The following is a 16813-nucleotide window of genomic DNA, read 5'->3' as shown; positions in this document are numbered from 1 at the left end:
ATAATTCCACATCTGCATTTAATACAATGTGTGAACAAAATGTATAATTAAAGTATAGTATAATTATGAGATCATTAAACAAATAAAAATCAATATTTGTGCAATTTTACCTCATCCGTGTTAAAACATGATCATCTTTATGATCATTTTGTAACCTTCATTGAGGAGCGGTTGAATTTATTATGTTATGCTGACAGATGTTTCTATTATTTGGTTCATCCCATTTATATCAATCTACAATATAATTAAATGCAGCTCAACAGCACCACAGACTACATCCTTCAAAATTAACACACAGTTGATTTAATGCTTCTCTTCAACAGTTTCAGTAAAACTAAACATTATGACCTTCATGAATACTTTTTATTGCAGGACTGTTGCATTTGATTGTATTGGTTTTTGGTGTACCTATTAAACTGGAAACCCCAGTATATTTTCCACAGTTTGACAGTCATTGCCTTTTAACTTTACATCGCATGTTGTGTTCACTTGAAGTAAATTGATTCAGGCTATACAGAGAACAGTTCAGACAGAATCTGAGATATGGCCTATAGTCATTTTTATTTTCATTGAAACTGCTGGAACATGAATACAAATAAGCACGCCTATAGAGCTTGACATTATAAATATAACAATATAATTATTGAAGCCCTCTCTATGTCAATCAGAAACAACATCTATTTTTTCAGAACGTATTGGGAAAAAAGTATTACATTGACTTTGAACAAGACGATAGGTAATATATGTGACAGCACACTTTAAAGTTCAGTTTTCAGTGGCAAAAATCCAACACATGGGATAAGGCAACAACTTTCTAGAAAGATTAAAAACTATACAAACACTGTTTAAAGAGAAAAGTGTGCACAGTTTACACTGACATAATCTATAGGAAGGCCTACACGGGTATACAAAACACATTGGTGTTGGTCCCAGATTACTATTGGCTAGTATAATCCATATACTTTACCTTGGTTGTCCTAATGATGAGGAGCTCTAATAAGGATTAAAGAGGACCCAAAACTAAAACATTGGGTCAAAGTGTCTCCAAAGCTCCTCAATCATTCATTCAGGTGAACAGTTGAATGGCTACAATTATAGTATAGGCAGCACAGGCTAATTATAATAAAGATTATTTCAATTATCGCGTTCTCCTTTGCTCCATCCCATTGGGCAGAAATCCTGCAATGATCGGGACTGGCCATATGAGAGCAGCAACACTCCACACAATGATGACCAAAGTCATGAAACAAGCCACAAGTGTTGACTCGATGGGCTTTCTGTTCAACCTCCAACTTTTGTCCCCCTTCAGCTCGTCGAGGCTGAAATCCATGCAGCAGAAAGTGACCTGATCCCCGGCCTGCTGGCCCCTCGACCTGCCCTGACCAAACCTCCGGTACCGGGACATCCCGCAGCCCACGCACAGCCGCAGCTCCTGCTGACCCCCGTTGACCCCGAGGTGCTCGATGACGACAGGGGAGATCGCCCTGTTTAAAGACGCGGAGAAAAAAGCCCTCCCGTGGTTGTTGGTGGTGTAGATGAGCACGTCACACTGGAAGCCGAAGCTGCTGTCCCAGCGGGCCACCAGCGAGGTGGGCAGCAGCCTCTGGACGCTCACGTTGCACTGGGACAGAGTCTGCAGCGGGGAGCCGTCGGGCAAGGCTTCGGCTTCGGCTTCGGCTTCCCTCTCCTCCGCGGACCGCTTGGAGAAGCGCACGTCCAACTCCAGGTTGGCCAGGAACCCGTTGGAGGAGTTGATGGGCGGCATGAGGAGGTCCTCGTCGCTCCAGCCTTGACATCGCTGGAGAAGCCCGGCCACCGCGGTGAGAGCCAGCAGGAGAGTCGGAGAGTCGTTCAGCATGGCACAGGGCGCGTCTCACCTGCTCGCATGGTGCTGTGACGATCCACAGGCGACGGACAAGGCGCGCAGTGTGCTTCAAAACGCCACTTTTTCCTTGTAATAACGTCGCTTCCGACGGAGATTCGCGATGCAATTCAATTCCCCGCCCGACTTGTGTGCCTGGAAACGTCCAAAGCCTGTCACATACCCGTGTCCCCCCCGCACCCTCCCGCCTCCCTTCGGATAGTCTCCTTCTCACTTGATCTCCAACTGTGCGCCGCACTCCCTGTAGAGGAGGATGAGGAGGAGGAGTAGGAGGAGTAGGAGGAGGAGAAGCAGCAGGCTGGGCAGTTCCGCGCGCTGCCAGCATCACAGCTCGGAGCTTCTCTGAGCGTCACTCTGTCACTTGAGGTGGGAGCGGCGAGGGGAGAGCGAGGGGAGAGCCTCCGGTGTGTTCACTCCATTTAGCTGACGCGTTTATTTAAAGCGACTTACATTCATATACCATAGACACACATCCTCCAATCAGCAGTCCTCTCACACACAGATGCGCTCGTTGCAACTTTCTCAAGGAAGTGAAGTGATTTGAAAACAAAGTCCAGTCTCTGTGGTTGATCTCTTCATCGCTTCTTTTATTTTTTATCTGAGAAAAGTCTGTGAATAACACAAATAAGTGAGACAGCCTGCAGGAAACGTTCGGGGGCAACGCCCTGCTCATGTTTAATGTAATAGTAAAAGTATATTTTATATTTAACGGATCTGTTTCAGATTTTCTTTCAATATATTCGATTATTATAAAGGTATACATGCTGTTTCAAAAACATCTTACTGCCAGGGTCTGGTGGGATAGAAGTGCATCTTTTATCTATGTATTTATTGTGTAAAAAGGTGTGAAATTGAAATATGGAGAGACAAAATATATTGGAACAACCCAATTAAATACCTGTGAAACACCCCTATAGGTTATAAAAAATGCTCAGCCATGTATATCTAACAGCCATGGATATGAGCTAGGAAATATATTTACAATGTTTTCCTTCTGAAAGTAAAGCTTAACACATTTCTAACTGCTGTACTTTTAAAATTCAATTTTGGTAATCGACAATGATTCCTTTAAAGGTCACAATAAGCTCCCAAACATGATGGGATTTCAAGTGATCACATCAGCGACTTTTACTGTTGTCATCTGCGCCAGAGAGCTGAAAGATCAGGAGTTAATCTTCATCCCAAACATTAAAGATTAACAAGCAACCTTTATGTGACCAGAATACAATCACTGAGCCGGCGTGAACGCTGGCCACTGACAGCTCCACTGGCTGCGGGGGCTCAAGGGCCTTGCTCAAGAGCAGCGGTGATGACGAGGTAAAGGCAACATGCTCTCTCACTTCTTCACCATGAATGGCCACATGTTCTCGTATATGTCGACTAAGAGATGAATGTATTTCCTTCCCTTTTAGGGATACAACTGGAGTAATTCAAGAAGGCGAGGAGAGATGTTATGCAAAATATTCATTCATCACTGTCATTCAAAACAACTCCTCTCTGCACTGTTTATTAGACGATGCTTACCTAAACAGACATTGTATAGGCAATATATCAGATGCAATAAATAGAAAACAAAAACCATGATGGTCCAATAAAACGTTGGTTTCGCCTCGCTGGTCTATATGAAAACATCCAAGAGAGGGAAACCCAACTGTCCGTAATCCGCCTGCTTGTTTGTTCATCTGTTCTCTGCTCTGAGAGCTTTCTGTACGTTGGTATTTGTTTCTCTCAGCGATATTGTTTACTCAGAGGCTGCCAGATCCATCAATAAACATGTCCCTCCCTGTGCTGCAGCAGCAGCAGCAGGGGTTTGTACACAGTGTGTATCACCTGGCTGCTGCATCTGATGCTGAAGAGGACACACTCACGGCCCTTACCCCTCTTTGTGTTTTGGATCCAACACTTTATCACCAGCAGCAAGTCTGATTACATTAACAGCTGGGGACACAGCTGCAGTTAATCTCAGTTGTAATAAAAGTTAAAATATCAGGACTAGTGGTTGAACACCTGGGTCATTTTGAGCGAGGACGGTTTCAAGCAGCGTTGGCCTAAACTCAACCCCCGGCCCCGGAAACATTACGGTTATGCAACTCAGAGTTGAAGTGGACCGATGAGAGAAACGTCCGTTTTGTAACCAGCACTTTGAATATATATCCAGGAGTGTGGTTGTTTGATCTACCGTGTTCGTGTATGCCTTGTAACATGATACAAACCGGTCAAACAATTCAAATTCAAATCAACAGTTCTGTTAATAAAAACATTGCATTAAATGGAAGTTTGTTATATTGTTTTTATATTTTATTGGTGTTGCTCTTATTGTGTCCACCCTCCCGAAGACACTGTTCCCTCCTCCGAGGAGATGTCAATCACTTAACTGTCGCTCCATCTTGATGGTAATCCTTTTCAAATAGTGTGTATGGCTTTTAATGAGGAAACAGCCATGCCTTTTACCAGAATACTCTTTCTAACAATGTATACATAATTCATCAGGAAAGATAATAAGCTATTAACAGAATCAGGTCATTGACCGGAGGCAAAATCGTGATGAATTATTCTCTTTCAACTTTGCAGGCTGGGTAATATAATGTCCATTGTATGAATTGTTTTCTTCTGTGATGTTTAAATGGTGTAATTGGCTCCAGAGGCCCGCCTCTGTGTATTTGATGTGAGGACCATCAGAAGTGAAAGACGCTTTGGTGTCAATTTGCACCTGAAAGCTTCAGTCCCCTTGTCTCTGTTTGATTATGAATATTTTACTTCACGTTTTTTGTTTTGAAATAATCATGTAATTGTTTGTTTCTCTTTCTGCACATCCAGACATCTCTCTGCTGCTCACAAACACTCCCACACGCTTCCAAATGCGGGTCCCTCCACCTCAGACATGCTCCAGTCTAGACAGTGCACTGGTGAACAGAGCAAGGAAATGTAAATGACTTTCGTGTTCATTACTTATGCTATAAAAATGTAAATTGCTTTGGTGACAAAAATGCAAATGGGACTAAGATGAAAGTCTCTTGTGCCGAAGGAGAATTTATGAAAGATTCATTTTCTTAAAATGTGGCTCTTTATTCAGGAAACCAAAAGGAGGACCTGTTCGTGGCTCCTGGCTGACGGAGCTGGATCAGACACCATTAGTCCGACTCACCAACTCACGCAGACACCTGACTTCATTTGAAGTTGAGGATCTGAGAACGTCCTCATAGACTCAACGCTCCTGCTACTCTTCTTCTTTTTTTACATTTTTTTTATTTTTACAGCTGAGCTCAGTGAATCCCTCAAGTCTCCAGCAGGCCTGTCATAGCACCAATCACTGCCAGGACTCATCACCACGGCAACAGTGTGCGGCGTCGAAGAAATATTCTGTTTCGTTGATGACAATCATAAAAGTAATTGTTATTGCCATGTTTGGTGTCGGTGTCGATAATACGGCAGACACAAACATCATGATGATGTGTTCATGGCTGTCAGTGAGTTTCTCTCACACAGCTGCAGCACAGAGTCTCTGACTCTCCTTTCTCCTCTGAGGAAACAACACAAGTCGGAGGACGAAGGACAGAGCATTCTTCAGATCATATTCAGGCATTGATGCCAAACATTTTCAAAAATACCTCATACTGCAAATCAAGTCATTTTTACTTTCATACCGTTTACTGGATAAAGTATTCCTCCTTTATTTCACCTATCTTACACATAAAGTTCAGTTTACTCATCAGGAGGAGAAATGCTCCTCTGGAAGGATGTTTCTGGTGATCATTTGAAGAGTACTAGAGAGGAAAAGTCACGCCTTAGTTTCTCTTATGAGTCTCATCTTTATGCAAGTGCAATGCTAAATTATTGTGGCGCCTCTTTAAGTAAAATAACCAATATATCAATGTAAATCTACTTTATTTAAACTCTGAAATAAAAATCTAATAGCAGACGTAAAATACAGATAGACGTGTAATCAGCAATTCCTTAATATTAAAAAGTGTGTTTTTTACTGTGTTGTTTATTCTGAGTAAATTGTACGAAATTAAGCAAGGTGTCAAAATCCTGTTGTGGATTAAAAATAGCATTGTTGACTGTCTTAAATGTAGTGGAGTACAATTGTATAGCATAAACTGAAAATGTTCAAATGATAATGTTCATCCAAATTACTACTATAAAGTAATCCTCTCACTGTTAACCTTGAGAGAGCAATTAAAATGCTCAAGACTACATACGTAAATTCATTTTGAACTCAGTGTACTCGTATTTTAATAAGAATGTCCCCCGAGCCTCAATTACAGAAGAGTTGAGTGCATCTAGGAGAGTGGGGAGGGATCTGAGGAGTTGTACACTAATTAGTTCCATTAATTGCCAAGGAGCTGCTCTGAAATGAGGCAGATTGGATGGGGAGTCAGAGGGGAAGACGTAACAAATGTGTGTTGGCTTGCCTGTTGTGGAATCTGCATTTTCCATGTTCAGTGAGTGAAAGCTGTGCAGCAGTGCAAGAGAATCAGAGCAAGAAAGATTCGGATGGAGAGCGATGCTGCCTGCCAGACACGTGTGACCAGATTATTTAAGATCTCGTTCCAGATCCGAACCTCCTCATCTCCTCTGTACTTGCATGTCTCTCTCTCGGGCCTTTGTCCTCCGTGAGAACAGATAAGAGAAGGACGCAAGGGGCTGTCAACGTGAGACCGGTCCTGGAAATAACATCACACTCATCAGGCTCCCAGAACCACAGCCGGAGCCCCGTCAGCCTGCTGCTCGCCGTTCTCTGAGATGGTGTGAGATTACTTCTCCGCGGCACCAACGGTCTACTTTTCATTGAAGCGGATGGGGATTGCGAATCACACACCCGTCCATGAAAGGTCATCGTGGACAGGTGAAGACAAGTTAGCGCCACCCCCACCTCCCTTCGTCTGCTTCCAACCTAACGCGTCGCTGCTCCGGCCTGCTCTCCGTGGTCGTTTGTCATCTGGTTCTCTGCCTGTGAAATGCAATCTTCCATCAAAGGGAGGGAGGGAAGGGCTGATTACTATGGGCTGCTTGTCATGGGGGGAACGGGGAGGTGGATGTGGGTGGAGAAGGAGGATGATTGGTTGCTTTCAAAAGTGATTTGTTTGAAAAACAACAGAGGCCGCTTGTACCTGAGACGCAATAGCGGTCCAAAAAGGCACAACTTTATTGATACCAACAATAAATGATTAAAAGACTTTGCCATTAAATTGAGGATTGATCCCATGCAGGTTTTTATTTATTTAATGTTAACTATCAGGAAATAAATGAAGTGGAACGCTAACACAGTGCTGGAAACTATAAAGAGACTTTCACAGAACTGATTCTACTTTTTATTTCAGTGGGTTCGTTTTATCCCACAATTCTATGGCAATAAATTGGCGTTGCTCACTCAGACGCTCCCCGAGGATATCGTGCTTCCCTCTGCTGCAGTTATATTATTTTTCCTTATTTGTCAAGTATTTTGAAAATAATATTGACTTGGAGGAGAGCCTTATCAGACCTATCTGATAAGGAGATTACTGTGTGGTACTTTGTGTTTATGTTAACCTGGTTACCATTTTTTGTTCAATTAGCTTCTGATGGTTTCTCAATGTGCACATTAATCATTGTATTCGTGGTAATGATATTATTTGTTTTCTCTTCTGACTTTTTACATTGAAACCGATGATATGCAAATGTCTGTGCAACAATAGGGATTAAAAAGAAAATGGCTATCTTGTTTTTTCGGATGTATCATGAATGAAAAATGAAACTATATCAAACAAACAACACATTATTTCATTAAAGATACACACAGGAAAGTGCAGCAATGGTCCCTGACTGGAATCAAACTAATATGAATAGTTATAGTCACTTTTATTTGACTATTGATCATCCATTCAATCAGGATTTGGCAACAATCAAATTGGAGGACAGTTGCAGTTGTGTTGGTTGATGTTGCCCGGCTACTGTCGATCAAATATGTTCAAATATTACTTGAATATTAAACGGTTTCCTTAAAAATGTATTAGTCCGACCCCCCAAAAATAACTTTCATTGATCCCTAATGTCACAAATATTGACATTATTGAGAAAAACTCAAACCAATTTCTCTGATGCTTGAGTCCCAAGATGTTTTTCTCCTTTCGTAAACTCTTCTTGTTTTTTTCACCCGTTGTCCATAAAATTACACATAAACAAAGGGACTGGATGTATTTGGTACTTATAGCATGTATTCATCCAAATACATACAGAGCTTTGAAATCTGTCTTTGTTTAAAATGAGTAGGAAGGTATAACATCTGTCATATTCCCAGTGTCTTTCACGGCTTTAGATCTGCTTGAGTTCAAACTGTTTTATTGATTCTACACATGAAAGCACTTCACTGAAGGCTGACTACATAAATTGACTTTCAAGCTCACCTTCTTTTACCCTCAGCTCACATATTGCATCCACCACGTGACCACACTTTGGTTTCCCTCTCTTTGTGAAACAGATGTATTATTAACAGAAAGGAGCACCAAAAAAAACCAGATCTGGAAGGGGGCCTATTTTCCAAATGAGTCCAGGATTTCAGATGATAAAAGATCATTCTCTGGCACCTGCAGTCCTCCGTGAAACACTGTAACGACGAGGAAGTGAGTGTAGGACGTATTCATCAGGAAGCCTCCCTCTGCATCTGCAGACCGATCTTTGGCTGTGTGTAGAGCGTTAGTGTCTCAACTGTGTCAAAAACTAATTTCCCCCTCTCATTCGTCCTCTTCAGCCACATCCTGTTGTGCCCTGAGCAGAGCCCCGGATCCAACTCTCTGACGTCAGGAACCGAGGAGCTCTATTTTCTAATTTTCCGAGGAGCCCTCTCTTTTCTCTCCCCTCCCCGGCTCTGACTTCTTCCCTCCTTCACCACCTCCGTATGAACATCAGATCAAAGATGAGAGCCACATGAGCTCGTATAGAAAAGATGCTCTGAGGAGACACCGCTTCCTCCTCCTCAGAGGTGTGATGAAGATGAGAGTGAGGGAAGGCGTTCTCTCAGTCAACAATCACGTTATGCTGGAAGTTGATCAAAGAAAAGGTTCTCCTCTCAGACATCAAGTACAACGTCTGCCGTTGTGGTGCTGCTGGCAGTACATTTGAGATCCTTTTCAGTGATATTTTATGGTAATTCTCCCAATGTGGGACTATGATTTACTTTGGTAGATGCAAAATGAATGATGCACATTTGACCCCAGAGGAGAACAAATTATTTAAAATAACACACCAGGGGTTTAACAATAAAGTGTTGCTTGAATATAGTTTAAAAAGTATTTTAGGTGTTAAATAAAAATAATAAAATTGAAACTGAGACTCTGGACAATGAATGTAACAATGTTCATTCAAATGTGTTATTTCAGCTGAGGAAAACTATGTTCTGTATCTGTGAGTAGAGACTTTACTGGAATGAAAATGTGATTGGAGTTTTTAATTAAAAAATAATAATAATAGTAGCAGGAGGAGAATGAAGGGTGATAAGGTAACACTCCTAGCCATAACTCACTTACATAACTGAAAGCAACAATGAAGCACATAATTGCACATACACACACACACACACACGCAAACGCACACGCACACATATTGTTTACATATTATTCAAGATTAAGAAGTTACAAATGTGAAGATGTCGAGATAGAGTAGACAGAAAGATGGTATTGTTTTGAATGGTTTGTCCTTGTCAACGTACGCCGTGTTGATAAAGTTGATTTAAATCCAAGATGGCAGCGCCTATGCCGAAGTCGTGAACCAGAGAAACAGGTCATTTACCGCGTATTTAGAAGCCAAGTATGACTTTCATATGATATGACTATTGGATTTATGTCATTACGATCATAACCCAGAAATAAAGGAGCAGGAAACAAAACGGTAAGGACCTCCAGAGTGGTGTTTGTCTTCAATGCTGTTTAAACTTCCAGTGTGACTCGACCAGCAGACAGACTGAGCTTTTCAACGAGGAAACGAGACATTAAACACCACAAACAGACCTGGACCAGCAGCGGGACGCTGGGCTCACAGAGCACCGGCTGCTCCGCGAAGAGGATACACACCTTTATAATGTCACGTAATGTCATGCTAGCATATTGATATGTTGCCTAACGGAGTCATGCGGTCCAATGTTGCCAAGTTACATTTGTGCTGCACAATTTAACCTTAATCACGTGTGTTTTTCCGATAAGATGTGAAAAATTACAAACATTCTTGACATCTTATTTTTTATATCGTTGACATGTCAGCAGTCTGTATTGTCGTGATTCAGAGGTTGAAGTGTCTATCTTAATTGTAGGCTGTGGCAAAGGAGCATTGATATTTCCGAACAGATCTTGCAATATTGATATTATTTTGATGCCCATTGGTGCTTTCAGGTGTTATTTATTATAGGCTGCAACTATTCATTATTTTAATTATCTGTTAATCTGTCGAATACCTTTCAATTCTTATTTGGTCTTTAAAATAGTTGAGTGTCTATTATTTACATGTATAGGGATTTGGGAAAGGCCAGTTCTTTAAAACCGACTAAGCAGCACATCTTTGCCATTTGAGAAGTTTCATTCACTAGGCAATATTGTATGCTTTTGATTGGAAAAATGTAAACCGTTTATAAACATGATTGCTAATTCATTTTTATCTTGAAATGTTCAGAACTTGTCATTTCGGCTCTTTCATTTATTCAAAGTAATTTTTTGACACAGGATTATTTGTAGTGTTGTGACTTCATGGTGTCACTCAACTACAACAACGTAAAGACACAACTAATTTAGACGTAAGAACACAAAGTGTAACTTTTAAGATATTTCATGATCGTATAATGACCAAAAATCCCGGACAATATCTAATATCAAAATGATGACGCTACAGTACATCGCTGTAATATCACGACTGGGTATTTAAACTATTTGCTGCAAGCACAAATATAATACCTGAGTTTTACCAAAACCATCCTTTCTTCTCCAAATCCTCCAAACCGTCTCAAGGCCAAACTTCTCAAATGCATTAGTGGTTTAATTAAATTAAAAGTCCGACCATAAAGCAGTCGTACACTTTTTTTTTTTTACCAACATAATACAGTCCAAGATGAGCCAAATTATAATTTAAATGAGTTAGTTCAGCAACAGAAAGTGGTTTGACCGAGCTGTCAACATGCAGCATATTTCCCAAAAAGTACTGTAGTATTACACCAGAATCTGAATAAGATGATGCAGATGTTCAGAGAAAGAATTCTTCTGTTGTAGTGAACCAACTTGTTGTTGGCAGTTTACAGTCACTCCTCACAGGAGACACTCGAATAGATGAGCCAAGTCACCATAGAAACATTCTCTCCGTCTCTCGCCTCAGCCCACTCACTTGCACCGTCAGAGATGAACACAACCTTGAGTGCTCAGCTCGCCCAGCCTGAGGGAGGAGCGTTGGCTGCTGCGATGCTCTGGTTATCCTCCAGAGAATTTAGTGAAAAAACACATTCCTACAAGCAGGTGGGTGGCGGAGAGGAGCGAGCACTTTCTAATGGCTTTCCACTAATTTGGTTGAGGGGAAAGAGTTATCCCCCTGAAGATCTGTCCATCGTGGTCAGATTCTTACTAAGTGAGCGACACTCTTTTTATTCCAGTTGAGTCCATTGAAATGAGTTCTCCCACAGCTGTAGATGAACAACAATCCTCATCTTTATTTACCTCTTTCTTTTCCATCTTTATCGCTTGTATCAGGGCGTACAGATTATCACTTCTTCCACACAGCACCTCTAAAGGTCTCGCTGTCTGAGATCCGGATGTGTCACTGCTGTGAACATATTCTCTTGACAGGTCAGGTAAGCAGCATTTGACTGCGGATAGCTCATGTTACCTTGAAAACTGTGTGTGTGTGTGTGTTGCATAGAAGACAAATTAGGTCAATTTGTTTTATTCTTCCATGCAGTTGACTGTCTGACCTACATCAAGCCAAAGGGAAGTCTAGCCTCACAGCTGTGCTCCATCTTTTTTGAACTGGCCCACAATAAATGAGTTGGTTGTTGTCGATGTGCTGATTTTGACACATTTCATCCTCTCTATGCAAATAAGCTCAAACATATTCTGGAAGCCGGAACTTCCATGCAGGTGATGTCTTGAGGCTGTCAGAGTAGTTCATACCCTGTAATGTCAGATTTGAAGCAGAGAAATTGGTGAATTATCAGTTGATTGAAAATGTCATCCTCACATCTGAGCGGGCGAGTTTAACAGGAACAGCCTGTCCAGAGCTGGGCGTAATCGCATCATGCTGAAAAAACCCCCTTATTTCACAAAGTCATGCAGTTGTGGGAGTGACGCGGTGCAAAGAACACAGACTGTGAGAGAAAATCACGTGGCGAGCTGCTGCAGAGCCTTCAGGGGGATTCACGTGTTCACTCCCACGAACTCAGAACATCTGAACCTCACCGCTGTTTGAGACATGAGCATGGTGATAAAGGAAAATAAAGTTGGAGATGCAGTAATTTAGTTTTGGATGATGATGATTCAGTATTTTTGCTGTACTTTGAAATTGTATTGCGGTGATGTACAACAGCATGTTGTTGAAATTGATGTTTCCTAAAATCAAATACTAAAAAATTGAGTTGTTTTCGTGTGGCTAAATGTGAAAAGACGATATAATGATTAACTAGAACGGGCACTCGGTAGAGCGCATACCTTCGCATATCACAAGATTGGGCATTGAATTATGAACATTTTGGCATTAGTTGCTTGCCAATTGGATAAAAATGGTATGGTATGGTAAGGTATGGTATGGTAAAAATAAGATGTTGACCTTTTCATGACTTTGACCCGATCGATCCCAAAATCTAATAAAACGGTCCCCGGATAATAACCAATCATCCCACCAAATTTCATGTGATTCGGTTTAATACTTTTTTACTTATGCGAATGTCACGCACGCACGCATACAAATACACAGCGATCAAAACATAACCTTCCGCATTTTCAATGCGAAGGTAATCAATGATTAATCGATAAGTTAACACCTACTATTTTAATGATCGATTCATTGGGTGGAGTAATTATTTTAGAAAGAAAGTCTGAATTCTCTGATTCTGAAAGGAAGAGTGAGTAGGATTTAGAGGTTGAAGATCGTCACCATCCTAACCCTCCCTCTCCAGCCAGTGTTTAGTTTGTCCATTCTGGGCTACTGTAGAAACATGGTGGTGCAACAAGGCAGACTAATGGTTATTTTCTGCCAATATATCCCCATAAATAATAAACTACTTGTTTTAGCAATATATCTGTGAGATAATTTCATAGGTGATCTCACCTGGATTATTTGTTTGACTCTGTCTATGTTACAGGTGGTGAAGCCATGCAGGTGTCAGTGAGAAGGCTGGCTCTGTATCCGCTGGGTGTTTTCCGGTCCGGACAAATTGGCGTCGCTCGCCTGAGCCCAGTAGCCCGACTCCGGTCCCCCAGCACCCGCTCCCTGTTCAGTGAGACGGGAGTGTGGGATAAGCACTATAAAATAGAGACCCGACGCCGAGTGGAAGAATGGTGGCACCCACGAATTATGGCACAGTGGCGGAAGGATGCGCTGGAGGAGGTAAGCAGGCCTTTTCATGCACTTTCCGATAGCCTTTAGCCTGGTGACATCTTGACAAGCCCATTACGTCACAGTCATGGTCTGGTGTACCATGTCTGTGTGGAGTCATCATGTCGTGGTTTCAGAAACCTGGATACATCCTAATCCCTTAATCGGAGGACTTTCATTTCATACCAAGTCGTCACGAACATTATTCCATTACATACGTTTTCTTAATAGGAAATAATGTGAACACTTTTATTACATTTATTACACTTTGCAAAGTCCCATTGCTTGTCGTGTTTTTGGTCTGAATTTTTTTAATTGTTTTAAAGCCTCACCAATTGTTATCTATCACTAGATTGGGTTGATTTGATCTGTGGCACTCAATCATTTTATTTCTTATGCAGGACCCAAATCATTTCAAGATGTGACTAAACTGTATTAACATTAAGGATTCTTCGTTTGGATAAAAAATAAATAAATATGAATTTGTTTACCGTAAAACATTGATAAATGCTGCAAATTCTCCTTCGATTTTCTTTTATGTTTGGAGGAATAACGATTATGAGATGATTAAAATAATGGCATAATTTGCAGTCAATCCACATGCAGCCAGGAACCAAAACATGCTTCATGATTGTGTACAGAGTGATAAAAACCCGGACCCTCGTTCGGTACCAACGGCTGTCAACACTTTCGAATGAGTGAAATAAATCTATTCTGGATCATTACCTTCGCATTGAAAATGCGGAAGGTTATGTTTTGATCGCCGTGTATTTATTTATTTATTTGTATGCGTGTTACTCGCATAACACAAAAAGTATTAAACCGAATCATATAAAATTTGGTGGGATGATTGGTTATTATCCGGGGACCATTTGATTAGATTTTGGGATCGATCGGGTCAAAGGTCAAGGTCATGAAAAGGTCAAAATCTTCTTTTTACCATAGCACGGTCAATTTGTATCCAATTGGCATGCAACTAATGCTAAAATGTTCATAATTCAATGCGCAATCTTGTGATGTGCGAAGGTATGCGCTCTACCAAGTGCCCATTCTAGTCTGTATATGTAAACATTGGAAACACCTTCAGCCTTTTCTTTAAGAGGAATGAATGAATAGGTCATTAAGTGTTCTCGGCTATTACTGGCGTCCGCCCTACATAGCTCGTCTCAGTCCCGGCGCTCTGGCTGATTATATATCCTAATGGGCCGATCGTGCGGCTGTCTGGGACCGACCGACATTGATTAAGTGCATTCATGACAGCGCTGGTCCCTAATTAACTTATTGGAAAATTCATGACTTTGGTTTCCAGTAATCACGTAGAGCTGGCTGTAACCAGCACGCTCACTGTGTTGCCTTGGTGAAAGTGTTGTGGCTGTAAATCAGGCATAATCAGAGCGGCTCGTACAGTAGCACGCCAGAGGCCAGTCAGCGCTCTCGCTCTGTATGCCGTGAGTTATTATTCCTGTCCTGACCTCGTCAGGCTGATGCGTCTGTCAAAAGCCACACTGATGATGGAAAATGAACCCCCTGCACCAAGTATCTTGGGGGTGAAATCAATGTCTTTTTCACATCTTTCACATCTCGTGAGTTTTTTCTTCTTCTGACAGCTCTGTGTATTTTTTTGTTTCCCCAGAGTTCCGACAGGAAGAAGTTTTATGTCCTCTCCATGTTTCCGTACCCATCAGGCCAACTACACATGGGACATGTACGAGTGTATACCATTAGTGACACTCTCGGCCACTTCCAGAGAATGAGAGGCCATCAGGTACGTCCCAGTTTTTTTCATTTCCTTTGCTATCCTCCTTGAAACAAGCAAGGTCAATGTGCATTCAACTAAAAATCTTTTTTTAAAAACTAGGGCTTAGAAATGAAAGTACATTTGTTAGAGGCCGTTTTTATGAAACACTTCGACTTTTCACAGGAGAAAAAGCACAGGTGCGAGCTATACAATGAATGACGGCTGGATTCCGTTATGCTGCTTCAGTTTCAGGGTCCTGGTCTTGTGCATGCTGGCTCACTGTCATGCAATTAGTTCTCGATGGTCAAATGTAGTTGGAAAAATCAGCAGAAAAGGAAATAAAATCTGGAAAAGTATTTAGAAATGGAAAATGTGTCGGAATATGAAAAGAAGTGGAGAGAGTATGCAGTCTTGAGGAGCTTCTGTACTTAGGATCTGTTTGTCAGAGAGTTAACGTTCACCTGATGTTATCTTCTTTTCTTCCTCCATCTGTATGGTATTAAATGATGAGCTAAAATCCATGAACATTAGTTCAGCATAAGCAGTAGGATTTACAAGATGCTCCATAATAAAGTGAGTTGTAGTGTTTTTAGAGCATCATTAGAGCCTCCACCATCATGATAAGCCAATTGGAAGGTCAGAGATGTTGTACAACACTTCCTACGTCTTATAATGTGTTCTTTCCTAAAACCGGAAATCAAATAAAAATGTAGACTGTATAAATGTAACATAAACAAATAATCTCTCTGATAGTGAATGGTTTTCCAGATAAATCGACTGCTCTCGCATCTTATTTCGGTGTATAGATACATTATAGATCAACAAATTCAATATCCCATTCACTGTCTGTGGAGATTTTGAATCAATAATATGATGCATTTTAAAAGTTGTTTCCAGTCTCAAAGCTTCTGACTTTTCAGTTAAGCCCGGGTTTGTGTTATTGTTCGTTATCTTCCCCCCATCTGAGTCCTTTTCTGCGGCTTCACTGATAATGGATGTGTCATCATGAGAGGCACTTTGGGATAATAGTGAGATATCTGCTTTCCTGTCTGGGTTAAATGGTTTGAAAATGATTAGATGCTGGCTGTTCCCATGATATTACAGATGAACCACTGTGTTGGACCGCATCATTGGGCATTTTCATGTGGTGATGATAGAGATCTCTGTATTTGGGACATAATGTTGTACAGTATTGGCTATCTGATATGAACACAGAAGAAATACTCTATTCTTATACTTAATTACTTTACTTTCTATATATAATATGACCAACATCTTCTTTCTTGATAAAGGTAATTTCATATCTCGGTGTCACGATGTAGCATGTTTTCTGGTAATTCAAAATATAAGTGGTCTATATTAAATAACCACATGGTAACTTCTATTTTTATTTTCTCCTTTGTTGATTAAATACTTGCCAAATGAAAAAAGTATTTTCTAATTTAATGAATTTAAGTACTTTAGAGCTAAATGAACAGAACTGTTTCAGTTTGCAGTTACAGAGAAAAACATCGAATGTTCTGTGCTTGATTCTGACTGTAGTGTAATGATTTATGACAATATATTGCATATTTCCAAGTGGAACTTGTTTTAGGAGAAATACATTGTTCACATTGTAGCTCGATTATTTAAATTAATTTCAGCATTTTCTT

At 40.9% G+C, this 16813-nt stretch overlaps 2 protein-coding genes across 2 annotated transcripts in view; one reads left to right on the top strand and one right to left on the bottom strand.

Annotated features, from left to right (window-relative positions):
- Positions 1–542: 542 nt before the first annotated feature.
- On the bottom strand, positions 543–4151 carry LOC130212835 (transmembrane protein 158). The gene has a single exon (XM_056444075.1). The coding sequence runs from the start codon at positions 1856–1858 to the stop codon at positions 1139–1141; it is 720 nt and encodes a 239-aa protein (XP_056300050.1). The 5' UTR covers positions 1859–4151; the 3' UTR covers positions 543–1138.
- Positions 4152–9628: 5477 nt separating this feature from the next.
- The window catches only part of lars2 (leucyl-tRNA synthetase 2, mitochondrial), a 29323-nt gene continuing 22138 nt past the window's right edge, over positions 9629–16813 (top strand). Inside the window, exons 1-3 of the mRNA XM_056444568.1 lie at positions 9629–9748; positions 13191–13435; positions 15057–15188. Of these exons, the coding sequence (XP_056300543.1) occupies positions 13202–13435; positions 15057–15188 (366 nt within the window). The 5' untranslated portion in view covers positions 9629–9748; positions 13191–13201. The remainder of the gene's footprint in view (positions 9749–13190; positions 13436–15056; positions 15189–16813) is intronic.

The sequence above is a fragment of the Pseudoliparis swirei genome, chromosome 22, assembly GCF_029220125.1.
Source record: "Pseudoliparis swirei isolate HS2019 ecotype Mariana Trench chromosome 22, NWPU_hadal_v1, whole genome shotgun sequence".
NCBI lineage: Eukaryota > Metazoa > Chordata > Actinopteri > Perciformes > Liparidae > Pseudoliparis > Pseudoliparis swirei.
This window is presented reverse-complemented; position numbering and strand designations above follow the sequence as displayed.

What these genes read in the sequence shown, in the direction of transcription:
- LOC130212835 (XM_056444075.1), bottom strand. Translation starts at nt 1,858, where the DNA reads ATGCTGAACGACTCTCCGACTCTCCTGCTGGCTCTCACCGCGGTGGCC.